The sequence below is a fragment of the Carlito syrichta genome, unplaced genomic scaffold (assembly GCF_000164805.1).
Source record: "Carlito syrichta isolate Samal-C Ts95f unplaced genomic scaffold, Tarsius_syrichta-2.0.1 Scaffold303723, whole genome shotgun sequence".
Taxonomy (NCBI): domain Eukaryota; kingdom Metazoa; phylum Chordata; class Mammalia; order Primates; family Tarsiidae; genus Carlito; species Carlito syrichta.
In genome coordinates, this window is record NW_007247819.1 from 473,147 (window position 1) to 484,858 (window position 11,712).

Sequence of the window (11,712 nt, forward strand, 5' to 3'; positions counted from 1 at the left end):
ACAGTGAGGTTTCGAGTGAGGGAAAATATACCAAGACCAGCTTTGACTTCTCCAATCTTCTCTCATTTATATGATGGAAAAAATCACACTCTGTCACCTTATGGTTACTTTGCTACTTCTGATGAGTACAAAATTATTTGAAGATAAGTGTGCTTAATATCACTAATAACTAGAACAAGCAACTGTGAGCCACGCATAAAAAAATAGCTTTGGAGAAATGTAATTTCTAGGAGGGACAGATTGTCTATCTGGTAGATGATAGCTCTCAGTTTTGTAACTCATTTATTTGTTCACTTAGAAAAACAATAGAAGAAATCTAAGAAATGACATGATCAGATTGACTATGAGCCTATGTGTTCTCTTATTTATTTTTAATTCTCCTCAAACACTTCTGACCTCAAAAAAAAAAAAAAGGAAAAAAGAGTAAAACCAAACAGAAAGTCCCCAACAGAGTCCTAATTCTGATTTATAACCATTTATACTCTAGATGGGCTTTGAACTTTACATTAACAAAAGAAAGCTTTCCCCCCCCTATTTTCCACCAATTCCACCCCCCATCTTGCCGTTTTCAAACATACCTCCCTCCTTGAGAGCAAATAACAAGTGAGAGAGAATTGGTTTATAGCTGCCAGCCTCCACCTCAGAGTAGCAGTGGCTTAATTCAAACGGGGCGAAATGGGTGTTTGAGAAAGGGTGAGGTTTTAAGGCCTGGGCAGTGAGTGGGAGAGTCATTTCCTGACACCTTCTGTCATTGTGGCCTGGCACTGGAACTTGCCCATCTATGCCAGTTCAGAGACGATGTGGTCACCTCCTCTCTTTGTCCTTTGTTTCTCCCACAAGGACATCGAGACGTTTGAGAAGATGAGTGGAGTACAGGGACAATCTGTCTGTGAATGCTATTCTTTGGCTAGCAATGTGTGATAGTCACAGGGAAAAGAATTGTTCTCGGTGGCTAGATGCATTTTTCTAAGTTCTAAAGTCACCTCTAAAAATTTAGTCCATGGGGTGCAAATTCAAAACTCACCATGGACCAAACTGATGGTAAAAATGAAGACATTAAGTTGTAGAGAATGATGAGTGTAGCGTCCCTGGGAAGGGCTACACACAAGGCCACCGCATTTTACAATTCCGGGACACCCCGTTCACATCATAGTGTATGTGAATGGCGCCCCCTAGTGTACAGCAATGCAGAGGCCCTCTGCATTGCCCCGTCCATTCATTCGTTCAGAACATCCTCAATGAGCTCACTGAGGGCCAAGATGGTTCTAAGTCCGCGCGGGGGTGAGGTTGGGGGTGGGGGGTGGGGGGTGGGGGGTGGGGTTGGCCATTACCGAAGTGGAGGAGAATCCTGGGTTTCACAAAACCTACAGGCATTCCGTTTTCATTTGTTGTTGTTTAAAAAGGCAAAAAACACCCTGCTAAACACACATTTAGATAAGAACTTAGCTCTTGGGCCCACCGATGAAAGACTTCTTGCTCTAGGCTTTTACATTATTTCTGTGATCATGCAGGTTTTAACCACGTGGACAAAAATGCAACGATATACTGATCACAGGCTTGTGTCTACTGCTTAAGAGCTCTGTGTCCCTATAAAATGCAGCTAATTATTTTTTAATTAAAACTTTACACCCACCCTGCTTGCCACTCCTTTTTCCAAGAAAACATAATTCCTAGAGGTAATCTGTTAGGTAAGAGAAGAAGAAAAACTAGAATGGGTTGGGGGTCTTGGCATTCTACCAAAGCATTGTCTGTCTAAATACCTGTCCTAAAGACTCATGGGAGATTGAACAATGTGTTCACTGGGCACCTTGGACAAATTCAAAGTCTGCTCCTAATCACCCATACATTTAATTAAATTTTTTTTCAAGGTAAAAAGGAAGATTCTCTAAAGTGTCAGGCCTCTTGAGGTTTATGTTAACAGAAGCAGAGAAAGTATCACATTAAAAGAACTGTCTTATAAATAATTTCTCAGTCTTATGGCATCTTAATGCCATTTAATAGAAGGTTTTAATTGTATCTGCATAGAGGCAAAATAAAGCTAAAAGAATGTACAGTCACCTAGCCCCTTCTATGCCAGGGGGATTTTTTTCCCCCATTGGAAGCTTGGGTAAAACTGAAAAGAAAACTTATATTCAAGTTTCTGCAAGAGGCTTTAAAGAAATGCTATGATAGTACTCAAATCGTTTTCCACCTTGTAACTTGCTTTGCGTTTTCTTAGATAAGGTCCTGACTCAAAAATATTTAAAGGATCTAGGTCAGAAATCTGATGAAGGGACGGAGTCATAGTATAAAGGTATAAATATCACATATAAACATTCACATCTTATCTTCCTAGAAATAGGGTGAAGACCACCTGTGATTACTTTTCCTCTTTTCTACCTACCCTCCAGGATCCTTTCTTTCCAAAACCCCTCATAAATGTATAAAAAAGAGTTGTCACCATATCAATTTACACATGGTATTAAATTACTTTCCCCAAGTTTGGAAGCATTTCCTGAAAGTTGTCAGAGGTATTCATTTTTTTTCCCTCTCTCTCTTTAAATCACAAAGCAAAATTTCACTGTCTCTCCCCCACCCCTTCTAAAAAAAAAAAAGTTGTCGAGTTTTGCTTTTCTATTCACTGCAGTCCTGGCCAAAGTAAAGCCCTCTTTCTCAATGACGTCAAGATCTTTACCAAGATTAGGCTTTCATTTCTCTATTGCAGCAATTAGCCAGGGAATGTATAAAAGGCTTCAGGGAGACTCACTGGGCTGCAGAGAGAGGCACTTTGCACCACAGACAGATAGCAGGAAGAAAAAGACAGAGAGAGTGAGAAAAAAGAGGCATCAGTCGCTCCTGGAGAGGGGAGAGAGAGGGAGAGACTGGGAGAAGCACAGAAAGTGTGTGTAAAACGGAGTAAAGAAAGAAAAACAAAACTACCCTTAAAGCACATTAAAAAAAAAACAACCAAACAACTTTGGCAATTCAAGAAAGAAACAGGCTACGTTTAAAGAACAGAGAGACAATGAAAAGCTAAAGAAAATTTTGCAATCTCTGCCACAGTCTCATAGGTGCTTGGAAATGAAAGCAGAACTGCCTGTCTTTAACGGACTCTGACAGGGGTAACTGGATTAGGGACGGGTACGCCAGTTTTCTTTTTCTTTCTTTCTTTTTTTTTAAACATCTAAAATCCTGAAAAAAAAAAAAAAAAAGCAGCAGCTCCGAATTGAATGAATTGATGGGCACACTCCAACTTCTGGGCTGGAGAAACTGAACTTGGTCTTGCCATTTCTGCTTCTTTGAAAGAGGAGACAACTTGGGCTTCCTTTTAATTTAGTTTTTCTCCTTCTCCCCCCACCCCCAACCTTCCCCCTTACCTCCCCCACCCCCTCTACCACCACCCCCCTTTTAAATAAGAGGGTGAAGGGGAACCAGAGCGCACAAGGGAACTGACTCAGGAGGCGGAGAAGATGGGCATCCTGAGTGTAGACTTGCTGATCACACTGCAGATTCTGCCAGTTTTTTTCTCCAACTGCCTCTTCCTGGCGCTCTATGACTCGGTCATTCTGCTCAAGCACGTGGTGCTGCTGTTGAGCCGCTCCAAGTCCACTCGCGGAGAGTGGCGGCGCATGCTGACCTCAGAGGGATTGCGCTGCGTCTGGAAGAGCTTCCTCCTGGATGCCTACAAACAGGTGAGCCGGGCTGACCGCTTCTCCTGAGGGCTGCAGGGCAGGGGCTCACGTGTTGGGGCCTGGAGCCACCTGGAACTTTGGGGTGAGAACTGGGGGCCCACCTGGGGGACCTGCCTGGTGGTTCTGCTCTGGGGACCCAGGATGCTTCCTTTCCCCACCTGTTGCACAGGTTAGATTTGGGGTTGACAGCTATTAAGCCAACATGATTCTGTGCAACCCGAGAAATCTCTCTAATAAGGATTATCGCTGCCATTTGGGAGTAGAGGGTATTTGTGACCCTACTAGAGGGTATTTGTGATGGGGAAGGGGAGATGGCTGCATTTCTTTTGCTCATGCCAGAAACTGGAATTTTGAGGTTTTGCTTGATGGGAGACGGAAGGAGGTGCACTAGAAAAGACAGTTCAAAGGGTTGGCACTGAGAAGCAAGAAAAGAAAATGGACTTGAAACTCTCCAAGTTGACGAGGCTAAGCAGAATGGTCATAGCAAGTGCGATTGGGCATCATAGCCTCTTGGTTTCTGGTAAAGGCAAGAGTTAATGAAAGCAAGCAACTGTGTGCCACCTCCTCGTCACTGATGTGGATTTGAAACCTGTGGAGGTGGCTCTCAAGCACTGGGTCCCGAGTTTCTAGATATCAGTTTGCAAAAGAGAGATCTGAGAACTGGCTGTCAGAAATCCAGACTCTGTAAGGGAAGCTACGTGCACTTTGTTTCTCAAAAATAAAATAGGTTGTCTTAGAAAGAGATGATGAGTCTATGATTCATTAAATCTCTGAGTTGCCGCAACATGTGTCTTCAGCATTAGGGCAGTGGCCTCCCTTGCCTGCAGAGGCTGTGTTCGGGGGATTGCTCTCTCAAAACCAGGGTCGGTAATCTTCATTTCTAAGTGAAAAATGCTTCAGCCTTTTTGCTCCTTGGAGATGTTGGTGGAACATGTCCAACTAAGATCTTGTGGTTCAAAGAAGAACATTTTGACCCTGGTCTTTTGTCAGTTTGTCCCGACCCCCAATGTCCACATGACTCCTGAAGTCTCCCTGGGCTTTGGCAAAAGCTGCTATCAAAGCAGACAGTCTTGGTTTCCTTGGCAGTCTTTGGAGATCTTGTCCAAGATGCTAGAAAAAAAGGAGTTTGAGAGGAATATAGAACCCAGGTGTTCAACGAAGTGGTACACTTTAGGCAAGCAGTACCTTAAAACCAGAGATGGGAAACTTAGAATAATGGGGGAGGGAGCAAGTCCTCCATAAATAAATACTAGAAAAATAAAAGTGTGTGCCAGGAAAAGAAGTAACTTGAAGTCACAAAGAATCCAGGTCAGGGTTGTTCCGCTGAAAATCAGATGTTCAAGAAGAAAATATCTATTGTGAACTAGGGAAGTTTTACTGTAATACATGTCTTCATTATTGAGATGAATCTGCAGAAAGTTTGTATTTATTGTCATAAAGACATGTGAACAGCAAGAGCTCTTATTAGCAAATGAAAATTTATTTGTAAGAATATAAATTGATGCTCATAGTTGTAAAGCTTTATTTATATTAGTTGTGTAGGGGTAAATGGGAATTACAGATAAGGAGATATTGAAAGGATCATTTCATTTCTACAAATGTATCCACTGAATGTGAAAGTTTTGTGTTTTATTTTGGGTGTAGGGAATTTGGAGGAGGATGAGGAAGTACACAAGATGTCAGGCATACTATTAATTAGGAAGATTCATCTATCTGTATTTTGTGTGTGTTAGCAGTAAACATGGAAATATCAGTGGTTAGATCTCAGTATATTAAACTCTCCCTTTTTGAAAGACAAGTGCCTTTTGCCTATTCAAGGAAAAAAACCCACTTCTTAGAAAAATTTAACTTATACACATATGTATATTTTATATAAATGTCTTCTTTTATTAAGACAACTGTTTTTAATGTCATCTCTCACATAAACAATGGGAGCTGTAATGTTACCCACAAATACTTTGTGAGGTTGTTTCTTCCACTAAGCAGCTAATTGAAGATAAAAATAGAAAAGCAAGCAAATGCCTCTTTAATAAACTTTATTATTTACTTTCTTCACTAATGTATAGTGTTCCATTGTGTGGCAATATTTTGTTATTCATATTCCAGGAAATTGAGAAGGATGAGTGGTTTGTTTTTTTTCTTTTTTTGCATATGGTTTGTGTATTCCTCTTCTGTATTTCTTTGTCTCTGCCTACTGATTTGATTAGTGACCAAGTTCACCACCGATGTTATTATGCTTGCTCTTAATGATTTATATAATAGCTACCATGGGCAGAAGCAACCTCAAGGCCCATATATCCAGAGACAAGACTGGACTGGGTGTGTAATGAGTGGAAACATTCCAAGCACAGTTTGAACTGATGATGGTCTCTTTCTGTCTTCAAGGATGGCAAGGGTGGCGGTTCCTGCAGTGGCCTTCGAGGGTCACTCAGAACCTCTCAGTCAGGTTGAATCACTTCCCTGAATGCTGTTGTCATCTGTGCCACTGTCTTAGGGTCTAGCCTTTTCTGGCGATACTGCAGGAGGTTCTGTTTGAGGTGGCACCACAGCATTTCATAATCCTGACATGCATTACTCTGAGGGTGCTACCCCGGAAGCAGAGTTTCCCAGGATGGAATGTGTGCACATGTGAGACAACTAGACATGCGATTTGTCATTTTTAATTTCCCTTGTTACTGAATATCCCATACTTGGAAAATATCTAGAGAAGGTAGAATAAATGCCCCCATGAGGGGCAACACAGAAATAAAAAATTTTAAAAGAGAATAAAATAAAATGAAAAACTCTTCTTCATTAAATCGTTGCAAGGGATTTAAAATTAATTTTGTAAAGAAGCTTTTAGAGATGATGTGAGTTTGGTAAGGGGGGGTTCCATATATGATTCAGATGGAAAAGAAAGTCTATAGAAACTCTTGAGAGATTCTGAGGTGAATAACAGATATTTGAGACTTAGTTTCTTTAGTCAGTGTCATTGCATCTGAACAGTATATCCTTGTGCTGGTGCTCCAACAGGAAAAAAATGCAACCAATAAGCAAACTGCCCTGTCTGGGAGCCTGACTCTTACCTAAATGAAGTGTAAAAGTAAACATACAGTATAGATGCTGACAGGCAGTTTGGCTTCTGCACGGTTAATATTGCAGTGGCACAGAAAACATATTCATCTGAACATATAATTTTGGTTTTGAAAGGGTCTCTTTAACATTCTTCTCCTCCTCTTCATTCACCTCAAGCCTTTGACACTAGTTTCTACAATGGAAAAATGGTTCTTTTAAGAGAGAAGCAGTCCCAAGAGGACACAAAACAGGCCACAGACAGAGTTTGTTCGTCACTTGGCTAAAACATTGGGACGTGATAGGGCTTAGAGGTACATTTTTCAAGGCATAAATTAAAAAGAGAATAGCTAACAGGGAATTGAGCTGAGAGGAAGAAGTAGGTAGCTTATTCTTCAACTCTGATTTCTTTGACCAATCTGAATATAAATGGTTAAATCTCTGCTTAATGATTGTTTGGCCACGTTTCTAAGGACATTGATGTAGCCTGGTCATTATGTCAAAGAATTTGAAACTTCCTGATAGTTAATAAAGCCATTTTCAGGGCTTTGGATGGCAAGAAGTATGTGTAAAAATTCTTTTACCACACACCCACCCTTCATTTTTATCATTTACTTTACTTTCTATTATGAGATTATGCGATATTTTATCTACAAGCCTTTCTCAGGCCATGGAAAGGAAAAACAAAACAAAACAAAACAAACCAGGTTAGTAGTATATGCCACATTTCTAGCCTGGTGAATGGTTCTTTTTTCTTCTGGCTCTGCATTCTACAGTCCATATGCTAAGGCAGCATTATCCTTCTTCTCATGCACCGAGCACTGAACATCACCACGGGAATCACATTTTTATATAGGCTATATATTTAATTACGTGCTCATATTTATAAATAGGTCTATTGCAGCATTTGAACTTGGCCCAGAGACATCCCCTGTTGTAAAAATGCCAATTCTTTATTTATTTTCTTTGTCGGTGTCATGTTGATGTTTACTGAAAGGACAACTCTTATAGTGCAGATGAGAGAGATAAAAGTCAGGGACGACAATATCACATTTTACATATGTCCTTTCTGATCCTTGCAAAAATAAAGGGACCCTTTGGGAACATCGGAACTTCAAGACCAATTAGTGGAAATGATGCTTCTTGTGTTTGGGCATTAAATACTGGGCAGGGTTCTCTTTAGAGCGGCTAATGCTGGCAGGGAAAGAGGTACCGACCTAATTACTCTTCCGCAAGAGTAAAAAATGCCTTTTGAATGCCTCTTTGGCAAATATGTCTCATTAAGGACAAAAACCAAACACAAACCCTCTAAGAAGGAGAAATTAAGATGATAGGTAACTTGTGGCCAGGAGACTTTCTGTGCCACTGTGGGAAATTAAAACAAAGTTCGGGAGTACCAGGGGATAACTTGTTTTTGTTGAGTTTCTTTCCTGCAGCCCAAATGTTATTATGGGACCAACTTTATTTTCTTCATCATTTTGGCTCTGGGTCAAGGAATGCTTTGCTCCTGGGGAGAGCAAAGAACCTTCCGTCATTGAAGACAATGGCGATTCTCCCGTTCTGTCTCAGCAGGGCGCATAACCCAGCAAACCAAGAAATTCTCTATTTGAAACTCTGGTCCATTAGGAATTTAATTTTATGGTGACCAAATGGGTAGATGAGACTGAATAGTAATATTCTTTTAAAAATTCGTTTTTAGTTTAAAGGAAAGTTTCATTTCTAAAACAAGTTTTTCCTCCCATTTACTTCAGCTAAATTGTCCTCCACCACGTTTTAGAAAGGATGGACAAATTTAATGATTAATATATGAAGCTTAAAAAAGCAGACTGCTGGTCTGTTCATGTTTGGTCTTATGGATGGTACGTGTGTGTTTTTCCTTCTTGGTCTTATTGATGGCATTGATCTCATCTATGAATTTTCCCTTACCTGGGCACCCTTATGAATAAGGAAATCCATTTATGACATTCTAGTCTTCAGTAGGGGATCACAGCTGCCCAAAAAACTGGCTACATTTGTTGTATGCACTGACCAGCTGAGACAATCAAAGACAGATCAACAGCACTGAGTGTTGATTATGGTAGTACTCTCCAGGATCCATATTTCTGAGTTTATCTGAAATCACCCAAATGTGAATATGTTCATTGCAGGTCAAGCTTATTATTTAGTATAAAATTCGTCACTGACCTAGAATTGTAACAACTAGCATTCATTTAATACTTCATTCAACAAAATGAAGAAAATATTTCCCAGCCTATCAAAATGCGAATCCCCCCCCCCCACACACAGAGCATTCGGTATTTGGTAACTTGCTTAATTTTTAATTTTAGAGTGACAGTATTGTACTTGCCCTAAACTTTCTAAGGCAAACTAGTCTTTGTTTTGGAAAGAATTTTGTGGCTCTAAGGAGAGGGAGAAGGAGAAGGTGCCTTGACTTTCCGTGAAAATTGACTGCAGGTAACAAAAGAGTCTCCTGTGACTAAAGCATCAGATTAGAGTATTCAATTGAATAATCAAGAAGAATACAAGAACCAACAGGTCTGCTCAAGTAAGAGCCGGGTAGGAGGCTGCTTTATCGAGGCCACATAATTGTTCTTAGGTCTCAAAAATGATTCCAAAACGCAGATTAATTTTTTTTACCTAGCAAGAACTTACAAATCTGTAGTTCAGAGGTATTTTTCTTCTGTGAACGGGTTGCTTACTTAGCAAGAAGTCATTGCAACAAACTCATCTGAATGCATTTAGGTCTTCTTATCACAGCATAGTAAGGAACATAGTACACACCATTTTGTGAAAAGCAGTGCTCCTGGAATCATTATTTCTTTTTAAGTGGGAAAGATCTAAGGAGAAGATAATGGGAATGCTACCCACCACCTAGATCTACAAAGAAGTGCAAAAAGAACCCACAGATTAAAGGTTTTTAATAACTTTAACGTTTATATCTTTAAAGTATATTTTACAAAACTAAGTTCATATGAAAGAATCCAGCTAAAAGTGGTTTTTAGATTTCTCCATCTAGTGTCACTTGCACATTAACCAAGAAAATTCATATAAACAAAATAACTTTTTCCCTAGTGGTAACAAAAACAAATGTGCTTATTTAAATCACACCAACGGCTTCTTTTTCTAAGAAAGATTATTACTGGAAGATTTCTTTTAGAAAACGAATAGCACTTGTTTCAAACCTGCCCTGCTAGACTTTTTCAGAAGGGGGAGAAACACTTGAATTCTCTACAGTTAAAATGAGTTACTCATGAACATTAGATAGAAGCTTCCGAATAAAAGATCTCGAGTGTTTTATATCAGTTTGAATTGTTACATCTTTAACAATTCACTTCCAAGTGACTTCAATTAACAGCAGTATTCTATAAGGCTATATTTATATGAGGGAAATAAGTCGATCAAGTTGGAAGTGTTTTGTAATATTAAGGATAGGGTATAAAAATCAACTGTACTGTTGTAAGTTGTCCCTAATGTTATGTTATTGGCTTTGATTAAGCCATTCTAGGGGAAGACTCAATTGTGTTAATTCAAACGGAAGTAATTGGATATTTTTTTGTTGGCTGCTTTTTATTATCAGTGTACAGATGCAAGGGCTTCGAACTTTTCTACATGCTGCATTCAATTATTTCAACCGTGTGCAAGGGGTGAGGGCACCTGGAACCGTTTTTGTCTATACCTTTTCTGCCTGAATATTTTTTAATTCGGAGGAGCTTGTTAATAAATTGTGTGGTAGAAAAATATTTGTGTGTGTGTGGCTTCCAAGATAAAAGAGGGTGAGGTGAGGTGACTCACACTTGTAATCCCAGCACTTTGGAAGGTTGAGGAGGGGGGCTGCTTAAGGCGAGGAGTTCAAAACCTGTCTGGGCAATGTAACAAAACCCCAATCTCTACAAAAAAAAAAAAAAATCACCCAGATAGTTCTAGCTACTCAGGAGGCTGAGGCAGGAGGAAGATCACTTGAACCCAGGGGTCGAGGTAACAGTAAACTATGATTGTGCCACTGCACTCCAACCTGGGCAACAGAGCAAGAAACAAACAAAAATACATGGAAAATGGGAAATTAACTAAAAGTAGAATTCTAGAATAACTATATGTTTTTGTTTGTTTTAAATGGAAATTGTAAGGTTCTAGTCATGAGAACCACACTGTAAGCAGCCACAGTAGAAACCTCCAGGGAAGGTGCTATCTGAGGAGAGCTCGAATCTTTGCTTCAGGAAAATTTTGTTAAACACAGAATTGCCAAAGAAAGATGATATTCTGCTTCACATGGTGGGGTGGCATCTGATAATGAAACACACAGCTCTGCAGTGATTTATAGTAGATGAAGAACTCTGTTCCTTATGTTACCCTCCAGTAGCCACATGAGGAGGACAGGCATTATCATCTCCATCTTATGGATGGAAAAGCTGAGGCACTAGAGATGTTAACTGGAAGTAATCCTTATATGTGGTGGACCCCAGGCTTTCTAGCTGTAGTCAAGAACAGCGCCTACTGATATCATCCGTCTTTGGTGGAGATTGGCTTAGGATAACGCAAAACAATGAAAAGTACTGCCTGAGTGTTTCAGAATTCAGAAACAGGCGTGATGTCCCAAAACCCTGATAATTTGTCTTAAAGTAGACCCCATTTACTTCTAACTTTTAAAATGGAGTCAATTAATCATTTGTTATATGATGCATGTTAAGCACTGACAGCAAAATAAGGATAGTCAAGAATACCAGCCACAGCTTAATTATAAAAAGAGTTAACTCCAGTGCCTTCAATGATGAAAATAATTACCTCAATGACTACAGAGAGTGATAAAGACTTCATTCTCTTTTGGGCCATTCTTTACATTACCTGCCATGATGCCTCTTTACTGAAATCAATAAATGTTCACCACAAGTTCTAAAGGAAATACCACATTCTATTACCGCCAATTGTGTCTGTTTAAAGTGAATTGAAGTGGCAATGTGTTTAATATGGTATCCTCCCTCCCCCCTCCCTTCCT

At 39.8% G+C, this 11,712-nt stretch overlaps 1 protein-coding gene across 1 annotated transcript in view; it reads left to right on the forward strand.

The window, feature by feature from the left end:
• Window positions 1–2,751: 2,751 nt before the first annotated feature.
• The window catches only part of DIO2 (iodothyronine deiodinase 2), a 9,718-nt gene continuing 757 nt past the window's right edge, over window positions 2,752–11,712 (forward strand). The window contains 2 exon segments of the mRNA XM_008059110.2: window positions 2,752–3,101; window positions 3,397–3,671. Coding sequence (XP_008057301.2) covers window positions 3,450–3,671 — 222 coding nt within the window. The 5' untranslated portion in view covers window positions 2,752–3,101; window positions 3,397–3,449.